Here is a 21,268-nt window from a genome sequence, read left to right as displayed (position 1 = left end):
CACATAGTAAGTATTATATAACAAACATTATTTGCTATTATTAATATTAGTCTATCATTGTTTCAGTGTGAATTGTAGAAAAGTCATGTCCATGTTTTTTTGGGGAAAAAATCGTTGAGGTTTCCTTTCCTTTATTTTTATTTGTTTGTTGTTGTTTTTTATTGAACAGAAAGCTTGTAACCAATTATAGTCCTCATGCCTCTGCAGAACTCCTTGGTGTCATTCTGCCACAGCCTCAATCAAGAGTTTTATTAAGACTGAAATACAGAAATAAATAAGTTGTGATAAGGATTATGTAACCTGTGTTATGACATTTCACATATACAAATGCAAATATGTAATTTTTTATGCAATTAAACAAAAGCCTAATATGAGAAGATGATTTTAGGTGTATGCATCAGTGTGCAGAAGACAGTCAATAAATGTTCACAGGTGTTGAAGCCACAGTAGGCACTGTTGTCCGGTCTGATGGGATGTACAACAGCATGCCCAGAGTGCTGTTATTCCTTAAGATGCACAAAGTTGTTTTCTGAAGTAAGAAAGGCAAAAAAAAAAAAAAAATAAAAATAATAATAATAATAATATATATTATATTATATATAATAAAAATTATAATATATATAAATTGCATGTATTTATATAAAATGTATAATATTTATAAAAGTACATAGAATACGATAAAATAAAGTTAAGTAAAATTAAAATAAATGTGTGATCATTTTCAAACAACGGCACAGATACTATTTTACTTATTTTTTCTTTGTGTTGTCAACTGTCTTACTATGTGTAATATTGTTGTATCTGGATTTTAATTGAGATTGATCATTTTAAAATTCATTTTAATACAATTGTAATTGTAATCAGTTACAGGTAAGGAGAAACAAGAAAGACTTATTCAACAGACTGATGATTATGGTAAACAAACACAGCAAAACAAATAGATTTGCAGGCATAATCACCATAAACAAATACAACAACCTCAGGGCTATGAAAGCAAAGACAGAAATTTAACTAAAGTTTAGAAAATTATTAACCATGGACACAAATAACGACTGCTCAAAGAGGTGATGAACATAATCAGTTTGTAAGGTTAAAATGAAGATTTTAACTTAATTAAATGTGACACTAAAAATTAAAATCTAAAAATAGGTTGAGTGTATGACGTCAGGAAAGTATTTCCCAGCAATTTTGTCCAATACTATATATAAAATAAGAGTCAGTTTCATATGGTAATAAGCACAATAATTCCTTCAAAAACTGAAACTTGATGTTGGAAAATGGGATATGAGTGCAACAATACACTCTATAAAAACATGTTTTGAGTAAGTTTGCATTTTCTCATAAATGTAAAATGACATGAAAACTAATACAGTAATAATCAGGGTCACTGTGAGCAGGAATCAATGAAAGAATGAGCAAACCTATAAAGGAAAGAATTTTATGAGTGTTTGAAAATGGGACATGATGTAATAGTACAAAGGTGCACATAGATACTTGGGGTGAATTTGCCATTAATTTTCTCCCAAACTTTACAGTAAAAAATATTTGAAAATTAACACAGTAATAGTCAGGATCACTGTGAACAGCAATCAATTGAAAGAATGAGCAAACTTACAAAGAAAAGATTTTTATGGGTGTTTGAAAATGGGTAATGGTGCAACTGGTAGAATGCAATTAGTTTTTTGAAGTGATTTTGCCATAAATTTTCTTCAAAACCATACAGTCAAAAAAACAAAACAAACAGGATTCAACGAGCAAACCTGTAAATGAAAGATTTTTATGAGGGTTCGAAAATGGGACATGATGTAAAAGTGCTTATGCACTCAGATGCTTCGGATGAATTTGATTTAATTTTCTCCAAAACTTACTTGTAAATGAAGACAGTGATAGTCTGGATCACTTTGAATGAATATGAATTGAAAGAATGAGCTAATCTATAAAGGAACACTTTTTATGAGTGTTGGAATATGGGACAGTGCAAGTGCTAGGACGCTTTTTGTTGTTTGGGGTGAATTTGCTTTTAGTTTTATCTTAAACTGAACAGTAAAATGACCTGAAAATGAATACAGTGATGGTCACTCTGAATACATATCTATTGAAAGAATGAGCTAACCTAAAGGGACACTTTTTATGAGTGTTGGAAAATGGGACAAATTTCAAGACTAATTACGAATTTTTTCATTTATCATGCATGATTCTGCTTTTAAAACTATACAGTAAAATGCCTTGAAAATTAATACAATGATAGTCAGGGTGACTCTGAATACATATGAATTTAAAGAATGATCTAACCTATAAAGGAACGCTTTTTATGAATGTTTGTATATACGGAAAGAATCAAAGTGCAACACTGGAGTTTGATGTTTTTGTGAATTTGCTTTTAGTTTGCTCCAAAACCATACAGGTAAATAACTTGAAAATGAATAGAGTGATAGTCAGGATCACTCTGAATACATATGAATTGAAAGAATGAGCTAACCTATAAAGGAACACTTTTTATGAGTGTTGGAATATGGGACACAGTGCAAGTGCTAGGATGCATTTAGTTGTATATAGGGTGAATTTGCTTTTAGTTTTCTCCAAAACTATACAGTAAAATTCATTGAAAATGAAGACAGTGATAGTAAGGTTTACTCTGAATACATATCAATTGAAAGAATGAGCTAACCTATAAAGGAACACTTTTTATGAGTGTTTGAATATACAGAAATAATCCAAGTGCAACAATGGAGTTTGATGCTTGCATTCATTGTGTGTAATTATGCGAGTATTATTAAAAAAGGATGTAACGTTAGGCCTAAGTTATTAACTTTTTTAATTTCTCATTTAAAAATCTAGTGTTTAATTTTGTCTAAATATGTATTCAAATGAAGAACTTAATTAAGCAAGAATGACCTGCAATATTCTAGATATATTTAGTAAAGAGCCATACAGATAGTGGGTAAATCATGGCATTACAATATTTGTTTTACCTGACCACAAAATGACTAATTTGCATATTTACACTGGAATTTAAAACCTTCCTATTTTAACCTTACATACTACACTAACTGGCAGCAGGCCACTTCTGGCCCTTATCTATGAGCTGATAACCACTGATAACGCCCATTCAATCGAATTACCAGTTTACCCAACTTTTATTTTACCACTACACACCTGATTATGACCATGAAAACCGAAATTTTCCAGTGCACGCATATCTCTCGTTGGTTGACCCCCCTGAGTCAGAATCCGAGGTGAGGGATTTACACTGAAGTCTATCGGAGGCCCTCTACATTGAAATGCGACGCAAAGGGGGTACCTTCTGCCTCGGATGTCGACGCCAGGGGGCATTGACCAAGCGTCGATACGTAACGATGAGGGGTGAGACCATGACAGTTTCTTTATTATTCTCTTTGCTCTATTTAGAAAGAAACTGTATATTACTGTATATACACATAAACAGTTTTGTTTGTGTTTATAGCCTGCAGTGCAGTGGTGGAGCCAGAGGGTGGCACTGGACACCCCTGACATCTAATCGGCCACCCCGGGTCCCACCCCTATAATTACTATGCTACTATTTCAAAATCTTTATTCAAATTTTATTAAGAATTTCAAACGATACATAGTTTTGGAGCTTTTTAGTAGCGTTACCAGGATCATGCGCGCTCCCGCTTTGCCTCAAGTTTAAGCAAAGCAGGAGTGCATTCTTATTAGCATTCAGTAAACACTGAAGGAACATCCGAAACACATCAAAAAAAAAAACACAAACAAAACAACATAAAATCCATCATGTAATCACTCAACGAGTGTTTCAACCCACAAAAGACAGCAGCTAGAAGATATATAACAGCAGAAAATCGACTCACTAGTGTCCATAAACTAGTGAGAAAAATGTAATGCAAAAATTACATTTATATATTTACTCATAATTCCTTTTTTTATTATAATTAATACAAATGTATAGATATAACATTATTATAAAAATGGTCTAATATAAACTTGTATACAAAACAATTGTTAGGGTTCCCTGTATAGTTTAGTTTAGAAAAAATAGAAAAAATAAAGTGTAAATTACCAGTCAAAAATGTTTTTTGATGTTTTTTTTTTTTTTTTTTTTTTTTTCAAAATCTCTTCTGCACACCAAGCCTGCATTTATTTGATCCAAAATACAAAGCAGTAATATTGTGAAATATTTTTACTATTTAAAATAACTGCTTTCTATTTGAATATATTTTAAAATGTAATTTATTCCTGTGATTTCAAAACTGAATTTTCATCATTACTCCAATCACATGATCCTTCAGAAATCATGCTAATATTCAGATTTGCTGCTCAAAAAAAAAGTAATTATTATTAGCATGTTGAAAACAGCTGAGTAGAATTGTTTCAGGTTTCTTTGATGAATAGAAAGTTCAGAAGAGCAGCATTTATCTAAAATATAAATCTTTTGTTACATTATAAATTTCTTTATCATCACTTTTGATCAATTTAAAACATCTTTGTTAAATAAAAGTATTAATTTATATAATTCCCATTTTTTTATACCAGGTTGGAGTTATACAATGATTTTCTGTCATGGACCTCCTGAATTAGCCTTGGCCACCCCCTGGCCACCCCATGTATAAAACTTAACCCTCTTAAACTGTAATAAACAAAACTTTGCAAACATGTTTCATACTCGCATAACATCTTGGGTGTGTCTGATAAAGATAATTGCATGAATGCCAAATCATCATGACATTTTAACTGTTAAACTTTGCAAATTGTGAAATATTTGCAAAGTCTCCCTTTTCTCTGTTTCTTTTGCAGCTTCTGCAGCATAACTTTATTAAATTAATGTATACTTATCCAATACATCATGAATATAACGTACCCAGACTTAATGATTTTTAGTACAAAAAATAGAAACGTTAGAACAATAAGGCTTACCTTACTCATCAAATGCAAAAATGTAAAAGAGATCATGTTTACTGTTATATAAAAGTTTAATGCCAAAATGAATATCCATGTTTCCTCTATGGGCTTTTTGTTACAAATTGAATGACAAATGTGAACACCATTTTGGTTATTACCATACAAAACTTGAATTGAATTGAAACTTGAATTGAACATTTGAATTTTTAATTGAGTTAAAAGTAAAAGGATACTTAAGTAAAAAATTTTTTCCTCAAATAATTGGTTGAACATAGACCTTTCACATCATATTTTCAGCAGGTAAAATGGAAGTAAACAGACCTCACTGTTTTATTTGCAATTTCATAAGACCATTTTCTGAAATATAATATCCAATCAGATAAATTGGTATTCAAATCTATTAAAGCAAAATCCTACAGCTTCAATGAATCACTTTACAATGATTATTTTTGTTAGTTTGCTTTTATTTCAAATAGCAATTATCAGCCAAGAATATTGCACTGAAATTCACATGCAACATAATGCAACATCACAAATGAGGATGTTCAGGCAGGTCTTGTTTACCAAATAAGGACTGATAGATAGAAAGAAGTTTTCATTGGTCTTGAACCAGCTGCACACATTTGTGACTGAGCAACTGGGTATAAATAAAGCTGATTTCAAGCAATGATCTGTGTATTATACCAACAAGTATAACCGCCTGCTTAGTTGAATTGTGGTTCACTTGGTATGACTTTTTTTTATTGTATTACCATTTTTAGTGTTTTTAAAACTTGTTAATGCATATATTTGTTACATTATATTTATAATAATGTTGATATTAATAGGACTTTGTCAGCATGTGGATTTCTGCAGCATTCCTCCTTTTTGCGTTGGTTGTAAATGGAGTCAAGTCTCAAGGTAAATGAACAGACTGAATTTTCCTACTTTACTGCAAATGATGAGAAGGCTTGACGTTTCTTTTTTACATTCACACATTTCATCAATAACTTGGTACAAATGCCTAAGTTTTATATTGCAAACATGCAAAAATATTTTTTGCAGAACCTTTCAGCATTGGTCGAAGATGCCCCGTGGGCTGGGAGAAATTTGGAACACAATGCTTTAAATATTTCAGCGAGTTAAAATCATGGGCTGAAGCAGAGGTAAGTTTGTGTTTTCTGTAATATAGAAACAGTTGTGGTCAAAATTTTACATACATTTATCTGCACGTATCTGCAAAATAAATTATTCTTTTTTTAATTATTATTTAACATTTTACCAAAAAAAACTAACCATAATAAAAAATTCAACATATTTTTTATTTAGTACTGACCTGAATAATATATTTCACATAAAAATGTTTACATATAATCCACAAGAGAAAATAATAGCTGAATTTATAAAAATGCACCAGCTCAAAAGTTTACGTATGATTGATTCTTAATACTGTGTTGTTACCTGGATGATCCACAGCTGTTTTTTTTTTTCTTTTTTTGTGATAGTTGTTCATGAGTCCCTTGTTGGTCCTGAACAGTTAAACTCCCCACTGTTCTTAAGAAAAATCCTTCAGGTCCCACAAATTCTTTAGTTTTCAAGCACCTTTTGCGTATTTGAGCCCTTTCCAACAATGACTGTATGATTTTGAGATCTTTTCACACTGAGGACAGCTGAGGGACTTACATGCAACTACTACAAAAAGCTCAAATGCTCACTGATGCTCCGGAAGGAAACACGATGAATTAAGAGCCAAACTCTTTATCCTCACAGAAACAATGTGTTGAACTTGGAGGAAACCTTGCATCTATCCACAATCAACTCACTCACAATTTCCTAAAAACCTTTGTGAAAAAATATGGTAAAGGCAACACCCGTACCTGGATTGGTGCTTATGATGCACCACAGGTAACTGATTTTTCATTTCCCTTCAAAAATCAGTCCAACCAGTGTCAAATAAATGTAAAACTTAAAGTGTTATTGAAATTAAAATAACAGTAAATGTTGTTCAAATTAAATATTGATGGCTTTTGTCAGATATATTGCTTGTGATTTTTCTAATTGTGTAAAGGCTTGTTTGCACTGCCCCAACAAACACCAGCAGCAGCTTCACACTCGATAATTGAGAATGTTAATGTAATGTTCTTTAGAATTTTATCTGGTTTTGGAGTGACGGATCAAAGTTTGAGTTCAGTGACTGGCATTCTGGTGAACCAAATAATTCAGGAGGAAATGAAAATTGTGTGGAAATGGGCTATGGAGGTAATATATACACGTTGTCCATATATTTAAAGCTATTTAACAACATTTTTTTATTTAGTATAAAACATGAACTGTAAAGGTGGTTTTCAAACTTTGCACATTTTATTACACTTTTATATTTATGGCTTTCTCTTTGCACTAAAGCATATTTGACGATTCATCTGAATAACGTTATCTGAATTTCCACAGATGAGAACCGCTGGAATGATGCAGAGTGCAGTACTCTTCTCAGTTTCATCTGTTACAGAACAGCTAGAATTGATTTCTAATCCCAATTTTGATTGATAAACTAATATCTTATGTCTGTCCATCACCAATTTCTAAAGTTTTCAAATTGCTGATTGTAACAGACATGCTTTGATTTTGAATTTTAATGTCAATCTTTGCAAAACTAAAAATAATAAAATAAACTTTAAACTACAAATGTACATCTTTCTTTGTTTCTTGCCCTGAACCACTCTCTTTATGAGTTTTTTTTTTTTTTTTTTTTATTAATTGTGATTATCTGTGTTTTTAGGCATAAAGTGACTGCAGGGGAACTTTAATGAACAATACAAACAATGATGTTGTACTGCTAACCTGCCATTTACTGTCTCCATGACTTAACCAGACAACCTTGATGTAGACTTTAATGTCACAGGCCACCTTAGCTAAACCAAACATTAGGAGGGTGAAGGATGGTTTACTTAAAAGTACACCTTAATTTAACTCGTCTTGCATGGCTAGAATTGGTCACTGGTTGTTTTATACTCCAGTGCCTATTGTGTTCAGTGCCTTATCGTTTATGCTGTGAATGATCAGAATCAAATAAAGTCCTAACATCATGCACTATTGTGTGTTTTTGTGACCTCAGAGGCTTTTGTTTAGTTTTATTCACTTGGGTGTGTGTTTCTGCATTGTGCATTGTCCAGCAGTTGAAATTACACTGAGACAGTTTGTGTGAGAGTGCCAGGCTGTTCCACTCATGTTTTCCAACTCGGACAGCATTCAAAAGTGCCTCAATGCTCTCTTTGGTTTGACTGGAAAAATGAAATGTAGACCTATTTACCAAGACACTGGCAACAAGTATGCAACTGCCTATGAACAAGTATGAATATTCTGTCAAAAAAAAAGAAAAAAAAAAGTATCCATTACATATGATTTTAAATATCTTTGCTCTATATTTAACTAACATTTTGTATTAATTAAAAGTAATTTTTAAATATAAAAAGTAACATTACATGTAACAATTTATATAGAAATAAATGGTGCATAATTTATAGGTGAATGTTGTCTAGTGCTATCAAATCGCAATAGGCCTATACAAAATATTAAAGGTGCTGTATGTAGGATTGACACCGAGTGATTGAACTAGGTATTGCAGTCCAAGTTCAAAATATTGGAGAGAGTTTTTTTCACCCGGTTCCTCCTCCAGGTTGCCAGATTGACGACACCAACGCGAACGAGCGCACTTGACCATGAATGAAATGAGATACGCTGTGTTTTCCGCCAACTGGCCACCCGAGGTTCCGAAATACAATTGGGTAAACTGGCAGTGGGCGGGTTTCACAAACCAAAACAGAGACGGACGTTCCTGCCCGGACGCAAATTTTCAAAGGAGAATAACTGACTGTAGCATTGTTTTTCATATAAACAAATATGTTAACTTAGCATTTTTTCCTAAATATCTGCAAACATATTATGGTATTTTTATGCTTTAGTAGAGTCAAAAACTTACATACAGCACCGTTAAAGAATACATTTTATTGAAACAATATATTCCTTTAATATATATATATATATATATATATATATATATATATATATATATATATATATATATATATATATATATATATATATATATATATATTATATATTACTTGTTGCCTAGAGGATTAATCATGTTTTTGGTGTGAGAGGAGGCAGACAGAAAAAAAAAAACAAGGTAGAGGAAGAGCACGAAGTTTATTTGCTTCAGTCGGTGAATCTGTGCTCCCTGTCCTGTGATTGGCTACAGAGCGACAGCCCGCGCCTGACTCCTCCCTTACGGCATGCTGGAGTGAGTTGCTTATGTCGCTGTAGTGCAGAGAGGGGGGTGAGTGACAGACACGAAAAGAGACTGTGCAAAACAGCCCCCTCCCCATCCCTCCTGTACGGGAAATGGGTCTGAGGCTGGTGAGTAAGACCAGAAGCTCCTGCATCGCTGGTGCATCTGAAGCTACGCAGCTATGGAGGAAAGGTAAGACCCGAAATCCAGACAGACACATGGAGAATAGCACGGAAAGGGAGGCTAGCTGTTTTGCAGTCAGGGGAATTATGCAGCAGCATCTGCTATACACCAACGCACCATGTTTCCATGGGAAGCAAGAACGGGGGTGGGGTGGAAGGAGAGGAGGAGAGGAGATGGATGCTCACATATACACTGTGACTGAAGATATTACTGTTGCGTTCTTTAGATCAGGTGGTTTTGATTTATGTAAGTTAATGCATGAAGCCTGAACTAAACCTTCACTGTTCTATTGAGGACCGCACATGACTCATGGCACTCATACAATATCAGGTCTTTTTAAGAACGAAAGTGAATGTGTTGCATCTTTCTGAAATAGGCCTCATGTATAGCAAAACTGCTAACGTTACTTGTTTCTTTAGCTCTGCACCTAATCTAATATTTTGGATTGCATTTGTCAGGCTTTCAAATATACTTGCATCTTTTTGCTGGCAGCTTTTTGGCATGATCTCAATATGCTGTGCTCCTTGGCCTAAATTCAATCGATCTGACATGCAAAAGCAGGAAGCAAGACATTTTTTCATTTGCACTGAAATTTGCTTCATGATCTGTATTCCACAGTATTTTGTATCCTTACTTAATAATATACAGTAAAATATACACAACTATACAGTAGAAATACATTACAAACTACAAAATACTTAAGTATAAAAATACATGTACTATGAAATATATCTGCTTAAACCTATTAATTGGTTTTATGCAGAAGTATGCTTCTGACTCTTAGAAAAGTAAAGTACCAATATGTGATTGAAATGGGAAGCACTTTCCATTATTAAGGAACACCATTACTTTTATTTTTTTCCTTTCAGAAAACACGTTTCACCATTTGGTCACCTTCAGCATGAACCCGCTATCTGTCTGAAGGCATCTGGTATTTAGAGGCTTTTTTTAACATGACCACATAAGACTATACATTGTTCTTCAAGACTTACTGCAGTGAACCAGTTTCCTGCTGCTTTTTACCACAGTAGGTTATATAAATTATCCTCCTTTTTCAGGCTGTTTGGTCTAAGTTGGCCAACCCACCCAGCAAATCAATACGCAGAGGCATACATAAGTATGATGGTGGACCTCTTCCTACCTTTACCATTTTTTGATTAAAGCAAACTGAGAGTGAAGTGGGTGTTTCTTAACTCTTCCAGGCATTTTCCCAATCCTAGATCATTTGTTTTCGCTTTTAAGTGCTTCCAGACCAGGCTGCAGTATTGCGATTGTATTTTATTACTGAGCCTTGTGACTTTATTTTGTTATCGTAATCTTTAATCAAAATTATTAACTTCTCGTTAAATTATCTCTTCTCTGATGACGTGTGCACCGGCACGAGCAAACAACAACAATCCAAACAATTTCAATTTAATGTTTCATGCCAACTTTGAATTAAATTGTGTTGTTTGTCCAACTAACTTTCATACAGGTCAGCGTGGTTTATTTCACATGTGGTAATTTTACTGCAATATCTTTTAGATCAGGATTTACATAACTGTAGTTAGGGTTACAAAAAGAGCTGATGAAAAGCTGATTGTTAGTCAATCATTAAATTGAAAAAGTTTAAATTGTTTATTTTAATCATCAAACATTAAAATAAATACACTGAAAACATATCATGTGACCATTAACCAACATCAGGGAACTGTGAACATATACAAATATGTTGTTAAATTATTAAATTATTATTATACCCCATTTTGGAAATTGCCAGGCTAGAAAACATTTATTAACTTCTTCTTCTTTATGGATTTGTACCATGTAGCGTTGGCTGTGAAAGTTCATGATTATGACAGGTTAGTGCTTGTGCTATCATGAGAATGACATGTCTTGTTCGTTCTGCGGGCTAACTGGAAAACTATCGAGTGCTTTTGGATCTTCTGTCCAGAATGGTTTTACCCTGGGGAGATTCTGCTTCAGTAACTCTAAATAGTCCTTCACAAAATCGCTCGCATGCCTTTGCCAGGATCCTTATATGGTTAACGTTCTTTGTCCTTTGTCATTATGATCTCTGAGATGGAAAGAGGGGGCTGTGGTTCTAAAACTGAGGGCTGATAGAACTGGTATTGTCTGAAGAGTATTGACATATGGCAGCTCAATATCCCATTTCCTTGTATTACATCATCATATGAGCATTATCTTTTCATCCGATTCAATTCCCATGTGACCTCATTCCATTTTAAGTTTAAATTCCCAAGTAAGTATTTGTGCGTTTTGAATAATTTTCTAGTGATTATGTGGGATACTACCACAGCATATTACTTCCTTTGAATATGAATGCTTGTAGTTACTGATTCAAAGCTGAGGAAGCTCAAAACATGATTATGACCCCAATCCAGTTACCTTTTCAATAAAAATCTAAAAGCATTGTGGGACATAAATTACTAAACCAGCTATAATCCAAAGCAAATAAAGTCAATGTAATGTTTAGTCATCTAATCATGTTCTGCCTAAATTTTCATTAGTCTAAGAGTGTCTTTAATCCAACTGCATGACAAAGATCCATTTATTTCAGTTAGTGTTCACTGTCTGTTTTTACTATGATCATGAATGGAAGCCGTTAAAGGTCAAAACCATGGGTCATCATGCCCCCCCCCCCCCCCCCCCCCCCCCCCCCCAATCTGTTGTTAAATACACTGAAATCAGTACCAAAGATCATGGTGAAGATCATGGACCTTGTGTGTTGTTTGTTCTCTGCTCTGTGTCGGTCAGAATATTACAGCCTTTTGTAAATTATTAATTAAGTTCATTTTATGAAGAGCAGTATTTCAGTATATTTAAACTTACATAGTTACTTACATAATTTTTCAAAGCAACTGAATTTAATAACAAAGTGGCACTGTAATAAAGTAAACTTCACATGTTTTTAACATTGTGCTCATATTTCATTGTGGTATTTATACACTACTGTTCGAAATTTGGGGTCGGTAAGATTTTTAAAATGTTTTTTATGTCTTTTATGCTCACCAAGGCTGCATTTAATTGATAAAAATACACTAAAACAGTAATATTGTGAAAATTATTGTGAAAAATGACAATTTAAAATAACTTTATATATATATGTGTGTGTGTGTGTGTGTGTGTGTGTGTGTGTGTGTGTGTGTGTATGTATGAAAATATAATTTATTCCTGTGATGGCAAAGCTGAATTTATTGTAACACGATCCTTCAGAAATCATTCTAATGTGTAGATTTGGTGTTTAAAAAAATTCTTATTATTATCATCACAGAAACACATATATAAAAAGTGTCTGCCTGAAATGTGTTCAAAAATACTTCCGCTATGAGACTTTGCTCATTAACAGGCTTTCAACACATAAATTGCAGAATGAGAAAAAAACATTTATTTGACCTCAACTATTGTGAATTGCCATCTTAGGTTACCATAGTAACCTGTAGGTCTCTGTACATTTGGTATAACCCATTGAGATTATTTTTAATTCTCATTCATGTTCAGTATAAGTTCAGTGGCCATTGTATCATGGAGATACCACCTTATCTGGACATATACCATGGTTGTGTATCTTAGATTTTGTCTGCACTTCTACATTCTACAGGTTTGTGTGTGTGTAGACTTGCATACTGTATATGTTTCAGTGTTTATGTGTGTGTTCATCTCTGATCTCTCTTTTCTCTGTAGGGTTCGGTGTCAAATGAGGGGAAACTGTAATTGGCCCCTGCAACCTGTGGTCTGTTTTTGTCTCCAGTGGATCAAATACACATTCTTCCCTTAATATCCCTGCGTTATATACAAGGGTACACACATTTACATGCACAACGCCTGAGCCTCATCTCTCTAAGGTGAGAATCACTTCCTTCTGTGAAATCTACACTGTATATCAGACCAGATTTCTTCATCTGTTATATGATCATGTTAAATACTTAACCTGGTTTCTACTTACTTAGTGGCCTTTTCTAAACCTTTTATGTCATATTTCTTATGGAAAATATTTTCTGTACTGCAAAACCGCAAACTGGTTTACCCTTTTTCCTTTAAGGTGTCTGTACTTAATATTAGAAAAACCTTTTCCTTTGCCTTACCAAATATTAATATGTTTTTTTTTCCCCTGTCCATATTGGTATAGAGCCACTAGGAAATTAATGGAACGTATTTTAACATGATTTTTAGAAATTAACTTCAGTTTTAGACGTTGAGTTGTGCTGTCTCTCCACCTTTTTTAACATAGGCTTCACTATGGAAGCCTGTTTCCACCTCAGAATAAAAAAATATAAAAGGTAATTGTGAAACATAGCTTAAAATAAGCAATAAACTTGTGAGATATAATCACAATTATTAAAGTTGAAGCAACTGTATGTACGTTTTTATATTTATCAATTTCAAAATCATTGAAATGCTTCACTGACTTCTAAGGCGAATGGTGTCTGTTTCTGTAGTATGTAAGTATGACTAATTAAGACTAAATAATTCCACTCACTTAACTGTAGGGACTTCAAAGTTGCAAAAATGCAGAAAACTACATACAGTTGCTTTTATAGTTTAAACTAATATATACAAGTCATCAGACTACTTTCATCAGAAATGATGAAGTAAACATATCTTTTTCATCCTGTTTTAGGTTTGTGCTTTCTGCATCCTTGTATTGTGGGTGCAGTTACTTCTTCCAACCGCATGGAGGCACAGCAAGCTTCTCCTGACAGCAGCAGTGAGGAATGTACTGTACTAGAGGCTCTGCCTGGCAAGGGAACTGCGCTAATTTGCTCTCAACACAAAGGAAAAGTGAGAACTATTTTAATACACACATTCACCGAAACACACACTCACAACACAAAATGATTGCACAAATGGGTGAAATATCTCTCGAAGGTAGTGTTTTTCCCATGAGCATAAGCTTTCTGTCCCAGAAAAACAAGTGTACCCTGATCTCAGCTGGTTCCTCTGTAAATACCATAAGTTGAGAGATGACGCTAAGTGTGCTCATAGGTTAAAGCAATATCACATTAAAGGGATAGTTCACCCAAAAATGAAAATTTGATGTTTATCTGCTTACCCCCAGGGCATCCAAGATGTAGGTGACTCTGTTTCTTCAGTAGAACACAAACAAAGATTTTTACCACTCAAACCATTGCAGTCTGTCAGTCTTATAATGGAAGTGGATGGGAATCACAGCTAAAACCCACAATAAAAAAACAAAACCAAATTAAACCCTGCGGCTCGTGAGATACATTGATGTGTAAAGACACAAAACGATCGGTCTGTGCAAGAAACTGAACAGTATTTATATCGTTTTTTTTACCTCTGGTTCACGAAATGTCCGAACCGTTAGAACTCTCCTGAGCGCGTCCTCCTGAACGCGTTCTCAGCAGCAGGTGCGTGTGGCGTCTTCTTCTTCTTGCTTTATGGCGGATCGCATACTTATAAGTGCATTACTGCCACCTATCTCTCAAATGGACCATTGACACTCCTATTTGAGATTGTAGACAGTGAATTTATGGTATTTGGAAAAAAGTAGACGAAAAATATCCAGATGACCTACCTATTTGCACTGAGATTTTAAAGTGCATATTCTATGGGCACGTTACTATCCCATGAGGCCACAGGAAAGGATTTATGAATGGCAGTGAAGCAACGCAAGTTGCGCTTCGTGTTCATGAATTAAGTTCCTATTCAGACAGTATGTGATTTCAGATGCACAGATTTACTTTATATAATGGGGAATTTTAATAGAAATGATTTTAGAAAAAAATATAGAATAGAATAGAACTATAGAAATATATTTAGAAAACACTTTTCTAAATTTTGATAGAAATCATTTTTGTAAAAATGTAAATAGAACACATTAGAAGAAAGAAATGTATTTAGAAAATGATATTTTATATTTTAAATATGAACTATTTTAAAATATAGAAACAATTGTAACCTTTTTTTTAATTATTTTACTTTAGATACGTTTAAAATTTAGATACAGAAAAATACATAATACATACAAAAATTAAATGGCAAATATTAAAAAAAAAAAAAATTTTACAAAATAGAACACCCATGGATGTTTCAGTACATTTTAGAGTGGTTTAAAATATCTGCTTTATTTTTCTGTGCTGTATTCAGGTGTCTGCGTTGTACTGTTTGGCTTGTGAGAATCCAGTATGTGTGGACTGTATGAATGGAGAACATGCTGAACACCCCACTGATTCACTGGAAAATATTGTGGACCAGCATTTAGCGGCACTGCAGGACAGAGTGGATTCAGCTAAGAACAGGTGCTCCCATGATGCCCATCATGTCATTCACAGTAAACTAAATAACCTCTTGTGCATCTGATAAATATTTTTAAAATGTCTGTCAATAAGATCCATTTTGCAACAAATTTTACCATATTTAAATCCATTCCACAGATTTTACCTTTCCACCAGTATAGAAAATTTGTCTATGTCTATCTATGTCTATATGTCTATAGATTACGTGTGGGCCTTGGACTAAGAAAAAAATCCATCTCCTAATTGCTTAATTCATTAAATGATTGCATAGTGATTTACTGTTGTTACTGTGCTCAGTAATGGTTGATTGATGAATAGACAAATGAATGGATGGTTAATGGACCTATTTAAATAACTCACAGGCTTCCTCAGATAAGAGAAGCAGTTCAGTGTTTGAGAGACATTCTGCAGCAGTTGAACTCTCAGCGCAGCTCCATAGAGGAAGACATCCACTCCTCTTTCAGCGAGCTCCACAAAACTCTTGATACACGCAAGAGCGTCCTGCTCATGGAGCTGGAAGTCACTTATGGACTGAAGCAGAAGGTATGTGCACAGAAGACTCAACTCGCAGGTGTTTTCAATAGAGTTGCACTGCTAAGCTAACAGCATGATACTCTAATAAGTATTAAAATACATGCCTCACACAATATTGGACAAATTAGGCTATTTTTAATTAGATTAAATATGCATATTTTTGTATACACTATCTTTCATAAGTTTGGGGTAAGTTTTTTTTGTTTTAATAGAAGTCTCTTATGCTAAACAAGGCTCAGTGTTATTATCAGTGATATACTATTATAGATTTTGTTAATAATTAGAATTAGATTTTAATATTTTCTATTAAAATTTTTGTTGAAGTTTTAGTAATTTTGTTGAAGTTTTGTTGTGTTTTCGTCATTTTAAAAAAATGTCTATTTAGTTTTTAATAAGTTTAAGTTTTAGTTATTTTAGTAAAAAACGAAATAAAACCTAAACAAAAATGAGAAATTTTCCCTTGGCATCTAGCTTAAGGAAAATAAGTTTTAAAAAAGTTTTTATGGTTTTGGTTTTAGGTTTGGTTACTGATAATAATACTGCATTTATCTGATCACAAATATAGTAAAAAATGTAATAACGTGAAATATTATGTTTTCTTTTTAATATATTTAATATATTTTAAATGCCATTTATTCCGGTGATGCAAAGCTACATTTTTTGCAGCCATTACTCCACACGTCACGTGATCCTTTAGAAATCATTCTAATATGCAGTTTTTTTAAACATTTCTTATTATTATTATTTTTAAAACAGTTTTGTGAATTTTGTTTAAATAAATTCAGGATTTGTTAATTAATAGAAAGTTCAAAAGAACAGCATTTATTTGAAACAGAATTTGTTTGTAATATAAATTTCTTTGCTGTTACTTTTAATCAGTCCAATGTCTCCTTGCTGAATAAAAATACTAATTTCTTTAAAAAAAAACTTTACTGACCCCAAACATTTAAACAGTCATGTATATTTATTAATTGAATGTTTATTAACATATATTAACATGTTAGTTTAATTTAAATAAATAAAATATCTTTTTGAAATGATTCTATCTTTTGGGTCCCTTCTGTTTAATTTTGTGTATCCTAAAGGTTTTGCAGGCTCAGTTAGACACTCTTCTGCAGGAGGAAGCTGCCATCAACTATAACTGCAGTCTGACCGGCGAAGCCCTGGACGGGGGAAACAAGGCTGTCATTCTGCAGACCCATAAAGACGTGGGAGAGAGACTCAGTGACCTGGCTAGCCAGGGCCTTCCTCTTCAGCCCGAGGAGAACGACCAGCTGGATCTCATGATGGAGATCGAAGGACTTCGCAAATCCATCCACAACCTGGGGACTATCGTCACCACCAATGCCGTGGCCAGTCAGACCGAGGTATCAGGTGATGGTCTGGAACAGTGTGTTGTGGGCCAGCCGGCAACTGTCATCATAACCACAAGAGACAAGTCTGGAGGACTGTGTAAGACGGGTAACGCCATCATCTCAGCAGAAGTCTGCACGCCGGGTGGCAGCGTTGCAGACGGCGAAATTGTGGACCTTAAAAATGGAACGTATGAATTCCAATACACGGTGAAGAAAGAGGGAAATTTTAGTCTAGCGCTTAGACTTTATGATCAGCATATTAAAGGAAGCCCCTTCCAGTTAAAGGTCACCAGCTCTCCGGATGATTCTTCACCCACCACCACCGCAGCCAATGCTGCATCCACGGGATCCAGCGATGGTGGGGCACGGAAACGGAGCGCCAAGTCCCCAGGGAGCAGAAGCCGGCAGAAGGGTGTCAGACGGGGAGGAAGCTTGTTCAGCACCCCAAAAAAGAAAGTGAACCCAATCGAGGATGACCTCATTTTTAGAATAGGTACATGCAGGAAAAGACTAACCCGCATGGTTGAATAAATCACTAACTGCTTTTTTCCAACACCCTCACTAGTTTTGCTGCCTCTCCCGTCTAGACTAGCACTAAACAAGGTCTCTGCAGTTCTTAATACATCTTAATTCTCATTTTCACAAATTAAGGCCTTAAAAAATATACTCTTATAGTCTTAAATAATAAAGTCAGGGCATTAAATGTTTCTCTGCCTCAGTATTTTTGTTTCGTTTTCCAATACAAATATCTAACAGTCCTTAAATGAAGATATATTTAACTGAGATGCAATTGAAGGTGTGAAGTTTTGTTTTCTGATAAATGGAACCAAATTAAATGAGTTTATACTTAAACAAGAACAGATATCTGTTAATTGGGTATTAAAACTTGTGTTTTCTTCGAATTAAGTGTATTTTTCTGAGCCCACTGGCAGATATTTGTTCTTGTTTAAACCATAAACTCAGTTAATTTTGATCAATTTAATGCATCTTTGCTGAATAAAAGTATTTATTTCTTAAAAAAAACAACCAATCAATCTTACTGACTCCAAATTTTTGAACAGTAATATAAAAGTCTTTTACACAACATCTGTTTTATAGGAACAAAAGGGAGGAATAAAGGAGAGTTCACTAACCTCCAGGGAGTAGCAGCTTGTTCAGAAGGAAAAATCTTAATTGCAGACAGTAACAATCAGTGCGTGCAGGTAAGAACGCCCTGTCATCATCCACTATTTACAAACATGGAAACTGTAGGTACAGTATATCTGAATAACTGACCTCAATCCTTTGTTGATCAGATATTTTCAAACACGGGAGAGTTTCATAGCCGGTTCGGGGTACGTGGCCGTTCACCGGGGCAACTGCAGCGGCCCACTGGAGTAGCTGTGCATCCAAATGGGGACATCATCATTGCTGACTATGACAATAAGTGGGTTAGCATCTTCTCCAGCGAGGGCAAATACAAGGTCAACTGCTTCATTACTAACTAGAATAAAATGCCTGCTTCTTGTCTCTGGAAATAAACTTTAGTTTTATTGACAATATTCTAATTTTTCTGCAGGCTAAGCTGGGCTCAGGAAGGCTGATGGGTCCAAAGGGTGTATCAGTGGATCAGAATGGTCATGTTATCGTTGTGGACAACAAGGCTTGTACTGTTTTCATCTTCCAGCCCAGTGGGAAACTCGTCACTAAGTTTGGCAGCAGGGGAAACGGCGACAGACAGTTTGCAGGTAGGTACAGGTCTACAGCATCTGATGAAGGGCTGCAGACTGCATTGTAACATACAGATACAAATGATATAAAATTTAGCTTTATGATTTGAGTTGATACAATAATGTAATGTAATCATTCAATGGTTCTGTATGAATTTAACCTAGACCTTCCTTTCCATGTAGGCCCACACTTTGCAGCTGTCAATAACAACAATGAAATAATCATCACAGACTTCCATAACCACTCTGTTAAGGTAAGCTTAGGCATGCTGCTTTCTAACAGTGTCAATAGTCAACACAAATTTTTCCATGGTGTTACATGAACAAGCAATAATATTCTGTCATCTATATAATATTCCTATATATTATTACTTCAAACTCTCTTATAGGTATTTAATGCAGATGGTGAATTCTTGCTAAAATTTGGCTCAAATGGTGAAGGGAACGGTCAGTTCAATGCTCCCACAGGGGTTGCTGTGGATGTCAATGGGAACATTATTGTGGCAGACTGGGGAAACAGTCGGATACAGGTAATGAATCCTTGTGAAGCCCTGTATTAACTTTGACAGACACAAGAGTTAGTCAATATGAACTCTAACTGCCCTCTGTCTAGACAATCTAGCCAGAAACATTTATCTGGCACCTTAAAATCTAGTGTATAGATATAAAAAATTACTTTTTGAACAGTACTGTATAGTTAAATTGGGTATTGTAACATGATATACATGAATTGAATAAACACAAACATCATTCAGAGATCATTCTCACATTTCTCAGGTGTTTGACGGGAGTGGATCGTTCCTGTCCTACATCAATACAGCGGCCGACCCTCTCTACGGGCCGCAGGGTCTCGCTCTGACCTCGGATGGCCATGTTGTGGTGGCTGATTCTGGGAACCACTGCTTTAAAGTGTACCGCTACCTGCAATGACTTCAGAGAGACTCTGATCTAAGATGGAAAGAGAATCAAGGTCATACTGTATGTGTCCAAATCTTGCACTTAATGTAATGTAATGGTATTCTATCTCCTTGGTTTTCACATCTTTTTGAATTTGTTACTACTGTTGGAAAACTCTCCTAAGAAGACTAAAGCTTGTTAACACTGTTTATGGGATGCCTTTGCCAAACCTCCACACTGTGGAAATACTGACACATCAGAATGCATTGGTGAGTGAACTACTACTCAAGCTGAAACTCTGCTCTTATGTGCTGCATGTGTGGACCATGCATGCGCTGCCAACTTTTGGACACATCCAAACCCCATCTGACTTCTAGGATGCTATTAGAACTTCAACACTTTTATGAACCTTTTGATGAGTTACTGGGATGCTCATAACTGATGCAGCCAAGAGAGAAGAATCGTTATCTGTCTTCAAGCTTTAGCATTCCTTCTTTGACCTGTTGGCTCCATTGTTCATGCATCTTACAGTTGACTAATAAACTATTGGTTAAAAGTTTGGAATAATTATTTTTTTAATGTAAAGAAGTCTCTATATGTTCACCAAGACTGCATTTATTTGATCAGAAATACAGTAAAAACAGTACTATTGTGAAATATTATTACAATTTAAAATAACTGTTTTCTATTTGCATATATTTTAAGATGTTATTTATTTATAGCAAAGCTGAGTCTTCAGCATCATTACTCCAGTCTTCAGCGTCACACAATCTTTCAGAACTCATTCAAATATGCTGAAACATTTATTATTATCATCAACGCTGTAAACAGTTTTTGCTCTTAAATATTTTTGTGGAAACCGTAATACACTTTTATTCAGCAAGGATGCATTAAATTAATCAGAAATGACAGTAAAGACATTTAAAATGTTACAAAAGATTTCTATTTCAAATAAATGCTTTTAAAATGGAATCCTGGTTGGAAAAAAAAAAAGTATCACATTTCCATAAAAATATGAAAAACGGTTTTCAAAATTAATAGTAAGAAGAACCATTATTAATAAGAATTTAGCATTAATAATAACTGAGCAGCAAATCAGCATATTAGAATGATTTCTGAAGGATCATGTGATACTGAAAACTGGAGTAATGATGCTGAAAATCCAGC

At 34.4% G+C, this 21,268-nt stretch overlaps 2 protein-coding genes across 2 annotated transcripts; both read left to right on the top strand.

Annotated features, from left to right (window-relative positions):
• Positions 1 to 5,508: 5,508 nt before the first annotated feature.
• On the top strand, positions 5,509 to 7,558 carry LOC109090858 (ladderlectin-like). Its single transcript, XM_019104697.2, has 6 exons — positions 5,509 to 5,623; positions 5,724 to 5,796; positions 5,941 to 6,041; positions 6,646 to 6,780; positions 7,023 to 7,134; positions 7,324 to 7,558. Exons 2-6 carry the CDS (start codon positions 5,736 to 5,738, stop codon positions 7,401 to 7,403), a joined length of 489 nt encoding a protein of 162 aa, XP_018960242.1. The 5' UTR covers positions 5,509 to 5,623; positions 5,724 to 5,735; the 3' UTR covers positions 7,404 to 7,558.
• Positions 7,559 to 9,162: 1,604 nt separating this feature from the next.
• LOC109085054 (tripartite motif-containing protein 2-like) lies at positions 9,163 to 20,747 on the top strand. The gene is made up of 12 exons (XM_042733096.1): positions 9,163 to 9,355; positions 13,031 to 13,191; positions 13,968 to 14,128; positions 15,458 to 15,609; positions 15,969 to 16,149; positions 17,226 to 17,988; positions 18,594 to 18,697; positions 18,791 to 18,958; positions 19,054 to 19,222; positions 19,388 to 19,458; positions 19,594 to 19,734; positions 19,982 to 20,747. The coding sequence occupies exons 3-12, from the start codon at positions 14,021 to 14,023 to the stop codon at positions 20,132 to 20,134; spliced, it is 2,010 nt and encodes a 669-aa protein (XP_042589030.1). The 5' UTR covers positions 9,163 to 9,355; positions 13,031 to 13,191; positions 13,968 to 14,020; the 3' UTR covers positions 20,135 to 20,747.
• The last annotated feature ends 521 nt before the right edge of the window (positions 20,748 to 21,268 follow it).

Source organism: Cyprinus carpio, chromosome A1 (genome assembly GCF_018340385.1).
Source record: "Cyprinus carpio isolate SPL01 chromosome A1, ASM1834038v1, whole genome shotgun sequence".
In the NCBI taxonomy this organism is placed as follows: domain Eukaryota; kingdom Metazoa; phylum Chordata; class Actinopteri; order Cypriniformes; family Cyprinidae; genus Cyprinus; species Cyprinus carpio.
Note: the sequence above shows the minus strand (reverse complement) of the source record. Positions and strands in the feature narration are given on the sequence as shown.